This window comes from Argentina silus (genome assembly GCF_951799395.1).
Source record: "Argentina silus genome assembly, chromosome: 20".
NCBI lineage: Eukaryota > Metazoa > Chordata > Actinopteri > Argentiniformes > Argentinidae > Argentina > Argentina silus.
Genome location: NC_139674.1, coordinates 5,470,247 through 5,486,539, shown reverse-complemented (window position 1 = coordinate 5,486,539; position 16,293 = coordinate 5,470,247). Strand labels below are relative to the sequence as shown.

At 44.9% G+C, this 16,293-nt stretch overlaps 1 protein-coding gene across 1 annotated transcript in view; it reads right to left on the bottom strand.

Annotated features, from left to right (window-relative positions):
- The window catches only part of LOC310820275 (receptor-type tyrosine-protein phosphatase zeta-like), a gene marked incomplete at its 5' end in the record, with an annotated part of 44,898 nt that extends 29,403 nt beyond the window's left edge, over nt 1-15,495 (bottom strand). Inside the window, one exon of the mRNA XM_083691855.1 lies at nt 15,408-15,495. Coding sequence (XP_083547981.1) covers nt 15,408-15,495 — 88 coding nt within the window. The remainder of the gene's footprint in view (nt 1-15,407) is intronic.
- Nucleotides 15,496-16,293: the final 798 nt, after the last annotated feature.

Below are 16,293 nucleotides of genomic sequence, written 5' to 3'. Positions count from 1 at the left end.
GTAATGCAAATAATGCTGTTGGGTTAGAAGATTGAGAAACTAGAAACTGCTAACCGAAGCTACTGTACAGTATGCTAACGCTCGAAGCTGCTGTGACAAATGACAGGTGCTTCACAGATGTCACGACTGGTCAACAGGCAACATCTAAGGTATGTGATAGATTAAGAAATGAAGACTGTTTGGGTGAACTCTCTTTTTAAGGGCAGTGCAATTCTAGCTGTCTCAGTTCTGTACAGTATGTGAGTTGGCCATGGAGCCTTACCAAATACTGTAACCCAAGAATCGGCGTACTGTCTTCTTAAGGGAGCCGAGACCCAGGAGCTTAAAGCCTTTCCTGCACAATAGAAGTCATTGAGGAGGGACTAGAGCAGAGTAGTACATTAACCAGTACAACACTTTAGTCCAGAACACAGGGCCCCTGACCTAGCCTCTCTCTTAATGAAGAAGGCCTGTGTATCACTGTGGATGGATTGATGGAGGGTAGGTGGGTCTCACTGTAAGCCGTATGGCTGGCGAGCCAACGAGCCCCTGGTGAATGTTAATGAATAGACTAGGAGGCTTAGAGCACCCCAGGGAGAGGCAGGCTGAGACACAGGAGGGGAGGGAGGGAGGGAGGGAGGGAGGGATACACAGGAGGGGAGGTAGGAGACAGAAGGGAGGGAGGGAGAATCTTTAGAATTGGAATTAGAATTTTAGCTTAATTCCTGAGCCCTGGTACTGTAGCTGCAGCGCTAAGAGAGGTGCTGTACTGAACATAAGCATGTCCAATAAGAGCAATGGCTTCGATTTGGTGTTTCAAATGTTTGCTGAGGTTGTGGCCTACTGAACACAACGCCGAGCTTCAAGAGCTTTAGGAGGGCAGGGGTGCAGCACCCACAACATCCACTCATCTGCCTTTTGATCAATAAGCCACATAGTGGTGTCACCTGTTAGAGAGCACCTGTTGGCCCTGTAGACACACACACACACACACACACGCACGCACGGACACACACACACACACACACACACACAGTGTTCATGTGCTACAGCTGCTATAGGACGGACAGCCGTGGGAATTATCCCATTTGTTCCCCTTGAGCAGGTTCTACTAGCAGGTCTGACAGATAGACAGAGGAAGACTAAAGGGTTAATTCCAAATTCTAATGGGGGATATTAGGGGGTACTGTCAAACAGTGTATTGTTCTAAGGGAACTTAGTGGTGTAGACACACACACACACACACACACACACGTCATGTTTTTCATTGGTCATAGGAGGTGTGTAGCATAGAATTTGTTTTGAGTCCAGCTGTTGTGGTGAGGTCAGGGGACTGGTGACATACGGTAACCGTGAGAAGTTGGGGCCCTGCTCCTGGAGGTGGTAACACTGGGGGAACAGCTGAGGTTTAAACCAACTGTGGTGTACTGTACTGGTTTAATAGAAAAGGGAAGCGGTGTGCGGAAGTTGACTTATGTAAGTGTTGGGCTTATGTAAGCCTATGTGATGAGTCAGCTTAATAAAAGGTTCTAAACCCATTAAACAAGCAAAGATTTATTGGAAGAATATGAGTAGGTTTGGGAAATACAATGGTTGCTGGCTATATGTCACACCTCTGTGTTTTCCTAGCTGGATAGCTTCCTCCCCTATACAGTCCTATGGAGAGATACAGCATACAGTAGGCTACAGCTAGAACTCTTTGAGGAAAACACTAGCTGGGAAGCATCCTCCTTTTTACATTCATATGGACTGATAGTGTTGGAGACTATGCCATGTATCAAAATCAAAATTACCCTGCCAAGCCACAATTTGTATTAAAATCCTTCTTTCACTGACTCTGGTGGTCCGTTGGGTGGTTGTCCCCTTTGACGGTCATCAAGCTTGACAAATTTCTCTTGCCAAGTAAGTGACCTAACACCGAGTTTGAGCTAAAGTTACCTCGCTTCGAAGTATACCCCTAGAGGAGGTATTGTAGGTTGAAAAGTGTGTTTTTGGAAGGCACATTTGGCAAGCTTTATGCCTGCCAAAGAAGACAACCACCAGAGGAACAATTAGAGTGAGTTAAAGCAGGATTTTATTACAAATTGTGGCTTGGCAGGGTCTTTTTTATTTCGATACATGACAAAGTCTCCAACACTATCAGTCCATATGAATGGAAAAGGGAGGATGCTTCCCAGCTAGTGTTTTCCCAGAAGAGTTCTAACTGTAGCCTACTGTATGCTTCTCAGAAACCAAATATAATATTTATAATCACCACATTTCTAACAGTGGAGATTTCAGAGAATAACAGATCGCAGATGTCAGAGTCGTTATGAACCTACATTTATTGAGTGCAAGACAATGCTATTATATATTCAGCTACACATTGAGTAATAGTCACTACACATGAAAATATCACATAGCCTAAAATAACAAAGCATGTTGCCCAATATTGGCACGGATGTGGAAATATTGATGTAGTGTATATTGATGTAGTGTAGAAATACAGCATGTGCGCAATTGATTTCCTAGGCAAAACATGCAGCATGTAGATTATATAGGCATGCTCGTAAACCTTGAATTCCTAGGTCTAATTTGAACATCCAACATATCCCTTCGCCATTACCAGTAAGTGGTACGTTGCAAGTGAGATTAAACCCTCAGCACTGCTGCACAGGTGCATCCAATTACACCTGACATATTTTAATTGCAAGTGGGTTTAGTCTTAAACTATCCAGGCAACACTGCCCTGTTCACTTAGTCCAGCCCAGTTCTCATAGACGAGGCTGGGAGCTCTGCTCATGAATCATGGGGACATCTATTATGTGTGTTTGTCACACTGCACAGTATATGTGTGTGTGTGCGTTTGTGTGTGCGTGTGCGTGTGCGTGTGTGTGTGCGTATGGCCGGGCCACTGCTCTACACTGGATGAGATATCTCCAGTCATTATCTGTGAGTCACAGTCCAGGGCCGATTGATCTTTCCCCTGGTCTTCCCTTGGACACAGAATTCACTGTTCCAATGGCTTCATAGAGACGCCTGTTCTTTTTAATAAGATTAGATCTATGGTGAAAGACGATCCACTGGAGTCTCCATGAAGTGCAAATTTGGGAACAATTTCGTGAAAAATGCTATCATTAATCTGTGCTGCTGGTCTGGGACTTCCCTGCTGAGGAACGGCCTAAAATAACAAAAACAAAGTTCTTCTCGGCTTCAAAAAGTCTGTCTAAAAACAGGCTGCATCCCAAGAAGAGCTCATAAATAAATCAGGCAAAGAGAGAGACCCCCCGAGCATTGAGAGAACACAGCAAGCCGAGTGGAGATGGAGGAACACACACACACACACACACACACACCCACACCCACCCACCCACCCACACACACCCACACCCACCCGCCCACACACACACACCCACACCAGTTCTGAGAACCAGACAGGAGCAGGTATAGGCAGGGACTGCACTTAGACACAGCAGTGGAGATGTGTGTGTTTGTCATCATGATGACATAAACGCTCAATCTCAACCCACACTGAGAACTGTGTGTTCTCTGCTACACTGGTCTACTTGGGCGTGTGTGATTGTGTGTGTGTGTGTGTGTGTGGCCTAGTCGGTTCTTCTAGTAAATGCAGTGACATGCACCATGTCCATCTGCTCAGCATCAGAGCACAAGCTATGATGAGAAGGACTCTCCTTGTCACCTCTCCCTCAGCTTCCCTGATCTGTAAACAGGGCTTTTGGGACACAATATGGAGGATGTCAACCAGACTTTAGACTATTGAGATTCACCCCAGCACTGAGCTGTGTGATGAGGAGAGGAGGTGACTTCAGACTATTGAGATTCACCCCAGCACTGAGCTGTGTGATGAGGAGAGGAGGTGACTTCAGACTATTGAGATTCACCTCTGCACTGAGCTGTGAGATGAGGAGAGGAGGTGACTTCAGACTATTGAGATTCACCTCTGCACTGAGCTGTGAGATGAGGAGAGGAGGTGACTTCAGACTATTGAGATTCACCTCTGCACTGAGCTGTGAGATGAGGCTGCTTCAGAGTATTGAGATGCAGCTGAGGTCTCCCATCATCAGCATGCAGCAAGCGTCAGCCGCAACTCCTTGACAACAGCAGAGTCTCTCATGGCGTCTGGCCACCCTGACTTGTTCCGACTTCCTCTGCCGCCTGTCCCATCGCCATGGACACAGAGTCAGCCCCTCACCTTTCACTGGGGTGCCCCCCCCACTTCCCTACCACCTTCTTTCACAGAGTGTCCACCTCACTACCACCCCTCCCCCTTCTTTGATGGGGTCCCAGTGATTTAGGAATTTGCTAAAACTATCCCTTGAACTGACATCGCATTTTGAACCATTGTGCAGTATTGTTGCTCTCAGCTCAGTAAAAAAAATGTGTGTGTAGTTGATTGATTCCCACACATCAACAAGTGCAGCAGCAGCCAGACCTTCTCCTGCTGCCCCCTGAAGTCTCTCTTCCTCTCCTCTGCCAGGCCTTTTAAACAACAACAGTTCTATTTGTGACTGACTGGCTGCACAGCTACGGCCCACAGGCAAGCCCTGTTATTGTCAACCCGTGTAACCCCCCCCACACACACACACACACACACACTCACCTCCTCCTCCCTAGTCAGTCTTCTCTAAACATTTACACTGCAGCTAAAGGATGATGTAGTGTAATAGAGTTATTTGGGGACCCATAACAGCACTCTGGTCCCATGTCCTGGGACAGCGCCATGGTAAACCATATAGGGGAGGGATTAATCCCTGGACTGGGATTGGCATAGTACCAAAGACATGATTTATCCATTGTTTCCATTACTGGTGTCTAGAGAGCATACTAGAGAGTATCAGGGGGAACTCATGACAATTGATGACAGGGCACTTCTCTGTAAACATGTGCAGCTATCCACAATTTTATCGGCACCACCCTAATGCGCAGCCATTAATGTAATGTCCTGTTTTTCGGGTGGAAATAACTTTCTGTATCCTAACTGGGTTTTGTTCTCACTCGGGAGATCAAAGTTGTAGGTTGTATCAAGTTCTAATAGCTGTGACTGCATGCCAGACAACCAGCGTAAATGGTGTTTGGAGAAAGAGTGCTTATGAATAAATTGGATTACAGTTGACTGCGTGGCGCTGATTACACACATGCCCCCGAAAAAAGCAAAGAAGCAAAAGTAAAGGTTTTAAAGACAGGCTAGGAATCAATTATTTAATACTGTTGTGATTTCAGTTTCATCAACAAGGTGGCTATCAAAATATTCTGAATACTCATATCCAAATCTCTCCTCTCTCCGTGGTAAGATGTGCCAATTCTACTTTTTTCCTCCCCCTAAAAAAGGATTCTTATAAGAAGGCTTTATTTATACAATCTTTTTAACAAGATTTCCAGTCCCATGAAGACTTTGTTCTGCTTACGGCCGGGAGAGTTGGGACAGAGTGGGTCTGTTCTGAGCTGTGGACATAAATGTTCATCCGGATCTAATCTCATCTTGCACATTGAGGGCTAAACTAGTCCTCACAGGGAAAGGGGAGTCAGGACACACAGTAGTGTTGGGAGCCTGCTCTGCTCTTACTACTGTGAGCCAGCCAGCTCTGAGCTGCTCCAGGTCCACTCTGACAGAAGGGTTTCTTTACAAAGAGCATATTGCATTTCACGGGCTGAGAAAGGCCCCTCTGAGGACAGACAGACAAACAGACAGACAGACAGACAGACAGACAGACTCTGCTTGTGTCACCAGCCAAGGCTGTTGCAGGCAGGACTACAGACAGCAGGCAGGCCCAGTGCTGTGGAACTGCATACAGACTCCTCTGTCTCTTTGCAGATCCTACTGTAGCTCTACTGACTGCAAGTACATCCTAATTACACTACAGAGCCCAGCTGAGCTGAGCCAAGCTGAGCGGTACTCTGCTGGCCTAGTTACACATCCACCTGAAACAATGCTGCATAGGAAAATGTGAACGATCAACATTCCCTCTGGGTATAAAGTACATCAATGCATCTATACATCACATACACGATCTAAACCCAAAACACAGCAACTTGCAGGGAGAGGAATGAGCTGTTCCTGTCGACTGTTTCATCTTAACCCACTATTTCATCCATGTTACCATGGCTACCGATACAGATTCCTGTCTTTTGGCTGTGCATTGTAACCTTAATGATCGACATAATTAGTTATATTAATAGTCGCACTAGATAGATCCCCACTGGTTAATTGTCGCCATGACTGACAAAAAAATGACAGAGTGTGAAAATGGTAAGAAACAAGCGACTCAGCATGAAGTACTTCAGGCCTATTCTGTCCCTCGACACAGAGTCTGAGTAAGAAAGAAGGGTCAAGCCATTGTTGGGTCAGGGCCAACAGCAACAGTAAGACTCTGGAAGGCAACATTGCTGCTTGATATCGCTCAAGCCATCCGCTACACACACACACACACACACACACACACACACACACACACACACACACACACACACACACACACACACACACACACACACACACACACACACACACACACACACACACACACTCGCTTCTAATTTATCCTGCAGACACATACAAAATAAAAACAGGAGACTACAGTATATCCACCAGGATGGCTAAAATATTTCGCTCTAAACTAAGTTAACAATTTTGGGCAAAATAGAAAACGAATCTAATCTGATACAGGAGAGTCTGTCATGTTAGTGAACCAGTCATATGGGTCTGCTGAAGCATCGCTGATTTCTGAATCGATTTACCTTTTTACCTCCTCATTACGTAAGCAGCACTTCATAGGATGACATAATTACCCGTGGGGCTAATAGACTGATAAACATGACCTCCTTTCAGGGGTCAAACCTGATGGCTAATTAGCTTCGCCTAATATGCAGAACTATCATCCACTTATGGTTTTTAGGAGATGGCATTGCATTAATAAGGTAAACTACTAATACTACCAGTGAATAACACCTTCTATGAATGGCTAATACAGGCTTTATAAGCAGTGCAAACTCAGGCCACAGTTTTGTTGTTTAACTCTTCAGCTAAACATTTTCAGCAGCAGCAATACATTACTATTCGGTTGAAGCCTCCCATTCTACCTTGTAACATGTATCGCTATAGCCTTGGATACTGGTCTGGTTTTTTGTGTGCTTTTATTCCATATAAGTTTGTAAAGGTTCAAAGGAACCTGCAGGGACTCGCTGCCAAATACCAATTAAGCTCCACGGTTTAGAGCCCAGCAACTCTCCTAATTACTGATGGTGGAATCCTATAACAGCACACACACATCAACAAATCCATGCAGGGTAGTTACAGACCCACATAGGCTGTTGCTACAGCTCGTAAAATAGGTAACATAAACCATTTGCTGGTGTTGTAAATGTGTGCCAAGAATGGCAAAAGGTTTCCCATGCAGATAAAATGAGCATCTGAGCTGCATGGCTGAATAATACCTAATCCCCCCCCCCGCCCACCCCCTCCCCATCCCCCCCGCCCACCCCCCACCCCCACCCACATTGCAATTGCACACACACAGAGTAAAGTGTGAGAAATCAATCTTTTAATCCCATCATTCGATAGCTTTCCTCCATGCCCTCTCCATCGACAGGATCACAGTTTTAGATACATGACAGGTCAACCTCATCACTAGTCTGTTTTGCTCATACAAGCAGGAAAGTGTGAGAGCAGAGAGCTGATCAGATGCCCCACTGAGAGGAAGCGACTGCTGTGGGCTCTCTGCATGCATGCGCACGCACACGCGCGCACGCACACACACACACACACACACACAGACACACACACACACACAGATACACACAGATACACAGACACACACACACACACACACACACACACACACACACACACACACACACACACACACACACACAGAGAGAGAGAGCACTGCTGGCTTTAACCAGTGAGGATATCAGTGTGATGCTCTCACGCATATGAACTCTCCATCAGTGGGCTGGGTTCTCCTCATAATCATTGCATTGTGTAGCCACCATGCCCACATCCTCTCAGCCCCCTCGTGCTCGCTGATACACAGTTCACAGAACAGCTGCTGGTGGAACAGGCAGGGGTGAAGTCACTTGCACGGCTCAAAACAGTTTTTTAGCATATGTTAGTTGATACGATATTATTGGATATAGTGTGTATACTGTACAATATGTAGGCCACATATGATATATAGTGTGTGTGTGTGTGTGTGTGTGTGTGTGTGCTCCTGTATGGTGGCCTGGCATATTGAGGGACAGATGGCTGGAGATGGGCTATTTCATTTCCCTCCAATGAATTGCTGTCACAATTCCCACCCTATGAGCAAAACATTCCATCCTTCGGATCACACATAACAACTTGGAAAGCTATTAATGCAGATGACATAACATATTGTACAAGCAGATTATATATAAATCAAATTTCCCATTTGGAGATTAATAAAGTGTACTTCCTTATTTTATCCTATCTAATGCACATGGTCATAAATACATCTCAAAAGCACAATGTTCTTTTTCCAGTACCGTCAATTTGTAACCAGCTAGACTTCCATTAAGTCATCTTAAATGTCAGTCTGTAACTAAGGCTGTTTCCCTGACTTCACTGGGAAAACAATGGAAAACAAGATAATAGGAATAAATTGAATTTAATAACGAATCAATACCCAAGCTTTCAACAGGCTCTCTGAATGGGCATCTTAAAATGTCAATAGAAATTCTCCTTTAACATCCTTTAGAGAACCTCCTTAGGGAGGGGAACTATGAGAGACATTGATCCACTGACAGATTACAGTAATCAAAAGCTTTTCCCAATAACAACCCTATAATGTCTTGAATAAAACAACAGTGTGCCTTCTGTAGTCTAGTAGTTGCCTGTGGAGGGTTGAAAATAGGATGACTGAGTTGGAACATCACCAAGTTCTCATGAGACAAGGGGGGCAAATGTTCTTCTCGCAATGTACTATTGTGTGACACATGTAATTGTTGTATAATTGTATGCACCCTGACAGTGTCGATTTGTTTGGCATACAACAAATTAGTCTTAAATATGGCTACGTTTTATGGATGCGATTGAATTAAGGGAGAATGCATTTCAAAAAAGCACAGTGCCTCAACTTAATACGTTCTGCAAGTTTACCTGCATTGTACGCAATATACAATCAATCAACATTCTGATTCCTTACCTAATTGACAGATGCTCAGAAGCTGCGCGATCAACATATTCACTCTGGTTACAGCCGTCTCCAAAGTCTCCAATATTAGCACACAAAAAAATGGTTGATAGGAAAAAAACAAAAAAATAAATGTTTGTTTTAAAGATCAAATGCAATCCTGGTGCGTAAAGATGCTATGCTCGCCTCATGCCGACTGTGTTGTGCCCCTACCTCTCCCTGACATTCACTCTCCTCCGCTCGGAACGGACTGGTTCCACTCACTCAAGTACACTCGCTTGGCATACAAGGGGGATTGGGTAGGCGCGTCGCTCACTACCCCACATAAACGCAGAGAGGGAAACAACGGATTGTTGGACTCACTCACTCACTGTACGGTGATAGTAAGTGTTCAGTGGTAAGGGAGCAATTGCATCCATTGAGAACGGCTAAACCAAGGAAAGCTCGGTTTTGTTTTTGTGATTCAATGACAAACATTACACTGCAATCAAATTAAATTAGGGTAAATAACTATAATGCCAGAGGGAGTCGTAATGGCAGGATTACTACCTCCTGAAACAGCTGGAATGGGTTTGAGAATCAGCGTGTGGTCCATGAGGTCTGAAATAATAAGGCTTACTGTGCACTTCACTCGTCTATCAATTAGTTATACTGTATTAGTGTTGATCTGAATAGACCTTATTCATGCAATTGTAGTCAGGGCCCCAATACGTCAGTGTAGGAATGTCGATCTAGGCTACTGTTTTGACCAAGTTTCTGTCTCCTCCTCTCCCTGAGAAGGAAGCAGAGCATTGGCTGTCACACGCTGGTCTACACACACTATGTGCACCCTTGGATACTTCCACTCTAATCTGGGGGCAGGACTTAAAACACACAATAACATGCTACTTGGTGTTCCTTCTTGTTATCCCCTCGAATAAATTACCATAAATTAAGTGAGATTATCTTTAATTTATGCAGGATCTGCATTTCATTTGTTTGACCACATTTTTGTGGTCGATACAGTTGTCTTTTGCATGTTGAGTTCCGCCGCTATTCTGCATTTGTGTGTCTGTGCGTGCGTGCATGTATGCATGTGTGTGTGTGTGTGTGAGAGTGAGTGAGTGAGTGCATGTGTCTGTGTGCATCTGTGTTTGTGTGTGTGTGTGTGTGTGTGTGTGTGCATATGAGTGTGTGCTCTCTTGTGCTACCCTGTGGCTTTGTGAAAACAACCTGTTGATAATGAAGGACGTGTATGTGAGAGTCCTTCCCTCTGCAGTGAGGATAATAGAACAGAGGGGCTGGTTTCCAGGCAGCAGTCCTTCTACTGGCTGGCTGGCTAACTGGGGAGACAACAGGGGAGAAATGAGACTCGCCCACCTCCTCTCACTGCTACTGAGGTTGCAAAGACCGAGACATACTGTTTCTCATACAGACATGAGAGCAGAACAGATCCAGGATCATTTCCCCTTCATGAAACCAGTATGGCTGATATGTGAAGCAAATCAATATACAGTGCCCTGCGTACGTTAAGGGACAATAGAGATTTGTTTCTTCTTTTGGCTCTACACTCCAACAGTTTGGATTTGAAATCAAACAATTACGATGAGGTTTAAGTAGAGATTTCACAAAGCTTTTGTTTCATGGTATTTGTGTACATATTGCTTTCATCATTCAGAAATTACAACACTTTATGCATGGTCCCCCTATTTCAGGGTACCCAAAAGTGATGGGATAATTGGCTTGACAGGTGTTTCTGGTTTGTCAGGTGTGTTCTGTCACATCATGCGTGCAGTCATAAGAGAGCTGTCAATGTCTAGTATTGCGTTTTCATTTGGAGTCTGCTATTGGTGTCCGTCAACATGAGGACCAAAGAGACGTCAATGAAAGTCAGGGAAGCCATTGTGATCAACCCTATGATTTCAAATCCAAACCAAAAGAAGAAAAAATGCTTCACTCTCCTCACACAGGACACTGTACCTGGATCCTGGATGGAACAACAATCTGGTACCAGAACGTTCACTGAGCCTATTATCAGACAAAATGTGGCCGAGGGGATGATAAATGATATCGGGTCATTGTACGATGACACCTGAAAAGTTGTGTGTTCATCAATAAAGGGAGTAGATGTGGGACAAGAAGAGCCCATTGGTGAACACAGCATTGTCATGTCATTGCAGAGTGTCTGGTTACACCCATGGGGAGGGGCTGTGGTGGTTGAGGAGGTCTGAGAAAGATCAGTTGAGGGAACACAAAACCACAGAGCAGTGTGGGACAAAAACAACAGCACAACAAAACAGAGCCGTCTTCTCCATATGACTGCTGTAGCCTACTGACTGACCCTACCCGTGGATAGAGTTACAAGAGATAAGACAGAAAACCATGGGAGAACAGGACAAAACAACCAAACGAAACACACCAGGGGACTACTAGTCTGTGTTTGCCAGCGGGGAGGTAAAGCACCTCAAAGCCATTTGAGGACTCTCCTCTGACCCCCCGAGGTGGCTTTCTCTGACCTGATGGGCTGGTCTGTGAGAACATAATGAAACCAACATCTCCCTGTGAGATTGTGGCTGGCTTGCTGTCTCAGCACTGTTTCCATGACAGCCGTGTCAGTCTGTAGCCCCAGTCAGTGTCAACATTATTGACAACCAGCTGTGTTGCCTGGAGTTCAATATCCTGGACTACCACCACCGCTCGCCATACAGATCGATGCTTGTCACAGCGGGGCCGGGTTACCAGGAAAGTGCACAACCAACCCCTCTCTGCCTGTGTTCCATGAATGACTGCACATCCTCTCAGGCGACACAGTTTGATTGTGTTACGTAAACGTATCAAAAGGCACTAACTTATTCACTCACTCACCCATATACTTTTCAACTAAGATGCACGTCAATAGAGCTGTGTAAACTATCCCTAATACCAGTGCTCTTACCAAAGGAGACAGGAAGGAGCACTGTTTAATTGCCCACAACCAGCCCTCAGTTATGGGACGCATGTAACTGATACCTGAGCTTTTCTTATCTACCATCCGTCAAGGTAGAGATTGCCATTCACCACAGGTCTGGGATCAGATTACCCTACACACACTCTTAACCTTTACTATAAGGGGGATGTGGAATGACTGGAGTACTTAGGCAGAGGACCTAAATGCACGCCAAAAACTTAAATCCAATAGAATAGTCTTTACTATCAAAAAAGGTTTGGTACACAGGTAAGCATTCAATGGGTAGGCAGATAATCAGAAAAGGGGTAGGTGAAAAGCAAAGTCAGAAACACTATCAGAGATCAAAATAACCAGGAATACTCAACACTAGGAAAAATCACTGGAATGCTTGACACAAGGTACAAAGATGAACTGGCACAGAGACAGGGGAACACACAGACTAAACACACAGGGAAGGATGATGAGGAACAGATGAAGCCAATCAGGGCGGGGCAGACAATCACACAGGCGGGGAACACACAAGGGCAGGTGGTGAAGTGTTTGAAATGAGAGACAAGGTAACACAGAAATAAACAGGAAACAATAAATGAAATAACATGAAACAAAGACAAACATAAACTAAGGAACAGGGCGGGACGTTACAGGATGACAACATATCTGACAATCTATCAGTGGTTAGGGACCACTTGTCTGCCTCACAGCCCAGTCCCTCTCTCTGAGACTTTGTCCTCAGACGCCCTCAGTGGAACAGAATGCTGAGGCGGCCGGAGAAGACAGCCTTCTGTCCACTAGCAGCATAAAGCTTATCCTCAATAGCACCTCACACAGCTTCATTTCAAGGCCCCGTCTCATGTGACATCAGGCTTCCCTAAACCCAGAGAGAGGAGAGAGTGTCACAGAGTTTTCATCTGGACCACAGGGTCAGAGAGCCACAGTGCCAATCCACCCTCCTGTCTCTACCCCCCTCATGGAACCAGACAAAGACAGGAGACAAGTAACCCTGGTACAGACTCATACTCGATACAGAGTCATAGGAATCTCCCTCTCTCTGTCATAAGCATGTGCACACGCATACACACGCACACGCACACACACACGCACACAGCAGGGGATCCTAGCCTGTGGTTTCCTTAATCAGGAAACAGGAAATGCATGTGGGCCTCTCCTTTTATGAACTGTCAATCAACCCTCCCACTGAGACAATACCTGTAATGTGAAAACCTCTATCTCTTCCACAGTCCACATAGAGCAGAATACAAATCTTAACCTGCTGTTGTACAGGATCCATTTCAATAACAGCCAAATGCATTTGAACATGTAACGTGTCATTATGGTGCCCTGCATAAGTACTGGAGCAGTGAAGTATTCTTCTTTTGGCTCAACAGTTGGGATTTTATTCAGCTTTTCTTTGACGTATTGGTACTGGTATTTGTGTACATATTGGTTTCACCATTCAGAAATTACAACGCGTTTTAGACAGTCCCCCTACTTTAGACCACCAAAAGTGAACAGATTTATCAAATGCCCAAATGAATCACTTTCTTCCCATTGTAACAACTAGGAAATGTCCAGTGGACACGGACACGACCCCTCCCACCTCCATGGCGTTGATTAATTTCCTATAACCACACACCTCGTCATTGATTACCCCTTAGGTAATGAGCGTCTCTTCTGTGAGGAAGGCCGGACTCGGCTGGTGCTCCTGAGTTCCCTAGCAACAGGCAAGGACAGGGCTAAAGGCCATGCAAAACCACTGTGAACATCAAACAGCTAGACCATGTGCAAAATGACGCCAGTATTCTTTATTCATTCATTTTGTTCAATGACTTTTTAAAGAGCCAAACACAAAGTCTCTTCGAGACGTTGTACAGTAATGGTCGGGTTGCTCAAATCTACTTTCTTCAAGTTTGTAAAAAATTTGAATTAAGACATGGTTTAGATTCCATATGCAATTGACACAGAGGTCAAAATAGATGTATAGGTTTCGAGATAAATAGGTGAAACAGTTTAAATGAGTGAAGAGAATGTTCTGTACTCTAATCTGTGCTTGCCATGAAATCTGCACAGCCGTGACCTTTCAATGGCACAGTAGGGGGACTATGTATAAAAAGGAAGGTCATTTCTAAATGGTCAAACCAATCAAATCCAAACTGTTAGAGTATAGAGCTAAATGCAAGGACACTGCATTTGCATTGCTGCTCTTTTCTTTTGAACAACAATGAAGTATAAACAGTCTACTCAGCCCTGCTAGTATCAATGTCTCTCTATGTGCTCACTAGTAGGCTGAGATAGAGGCCAAAGATATCAGGTTCTGTAAATGGCCTATCAAGGGTGGCTAAACACTCAGTGTTGGCTCACTACGAAGTCTTGGAATCTGGATGGAGGTTTAACAGTTCTCCCACTCCTAGTGCGTAGGGTTAGTGCTAGGCTAAGACCCTAATCACCCCCCCAAAAAGTTGTAACCCCCACCATCCACCCCATCTTTTTTTCTCCTCTCCTTTCTGTTGCCAAACAGAAATAACCTTTAAAAGTATCCTAAATTAGAACCAAATGTGGCTCTGTGTATAGGCTACTATCCTTAAGACAGGACCTAGGAGGACATTGAGGTCAAAATGCTGTAATCACAAGTACACACTTTTACTGTGGATCAAACTGAGTGGTATGTGTGTTATTTAGTTCTGAATCTGGTGCTTCTGAAATGGATTGTTGCTGGGATCCATAGTAACGGGCATCAGGCAGGCCTATTCACCCTCTCAGAGCTTGTGTTCAGTAAGCAGTGGCATCACAGGGGCCCACAAATTACATGAGTAGGGAGAGGGGAAGTAGAAGTAGAAGCTGGAGCATTTATAATTTTATTTTTCAAACACCTAAAAGTACTTTTTATCTGCAATCTGGAGCCATAATCCTTATGCCACTTACTAGGGAGAATAGGGGGGGACTTCATGCCTGGTTCAGTCCAGTGTGCCACCTCATTTTCTAAATAATTATGATAAAACGTTGGCATACATTTAAAATAAATAAATAAATGTATCCTCTCTACACTCCTCCTCTGCTAATAACTACAACAATGTTTTGTTGGAGGTGGAGTCCGATATACATAGATGGACCAAGCTCCCCACTTATCTATGGTGAAAATCAATATTCTTCTTCAGGTCAACTTTTTCAGCTCAATGATTTGGCTCCATCTAGTGGATTTTGGAAGAAACTCCAATCCCTCCCATCCAGTTTGTATGGTATAAAAAGACGCCACACATTGTGTGTCCCTGGTCAGAAACTCTTTCCCCGGTCAGAAACTCTTTTCAACAAAAAGGTGCAGGGTCCATTGAAAAGGAGCGTGGCAGGTTCAGGTATACCCAGAGGTAGCGTGGCCGAGCGGTCTAAGGCGCTGGATTTAGGCTCCAGTCTCTCTGGAGGCGTGGGTTCAAATCCCACCGCTGCCATCTTTAGAAAAGCTGACCCAACCCCAGCAAGTCATTATACACTCACTGAGTGTAGGGCCGCCATTTGCTCTCAGAACGGTCTCAATTCTTCGTGGCATTGATTCCACAAGATGTTGGAAAAATTCCTTTGAGATTCTGGTCCATGATGACATGATTGCATCACGCAATTCCTGCAGATTTTCCGTTCTACCACATCCCAAAGTTGTTCTATTGGATTCAGATCCGGTGACTGGGAAGGCCACTAAAGAACACTGAACTCATTGTCATGTTCATGAAACCAGTTTGAGACAACTTTTGCTTTGTGACATGGTGCATTATCATGCTGTAAGTAGCCATTAGAAGATGTGTAAATTGTGGCCATGAAGGGATGCACATGGTCAGCAACAATACTCAAATAGGCTGTGGCATTCAAGCTTTGATTGATTGGTAATAACGGGCCCAAACAGAAAACAATGAAAGTCTCAAGGTGCCTGGAGGGCTGAGGTACCCAACCACCCTGCTACCCTAGGCCCAGGGGTAGTGTGGCCGAGCGGTCTAAGGCGCTGGATTAAGGCTCCAGTCTCTCCGGAGGCGTGGGTTCAAATCCCACCACTGCCATTTTTCCCCAAAAAGTAGGATGACTCCACACCTGGTCCCAAGTGGCAGAGAAAGCAGTAAGGTCTTGTGGAGAGTCCAACACACACAGGCAAAGCACAGTGGACTAGCAGTCAATGGACTTAACCAGTCAGCCATCTTGTCTTGCTCCGCTATAGGCCCCACCCCTCTTCCCACCAGATCCTTAAACCCAACGCCAGAAAAC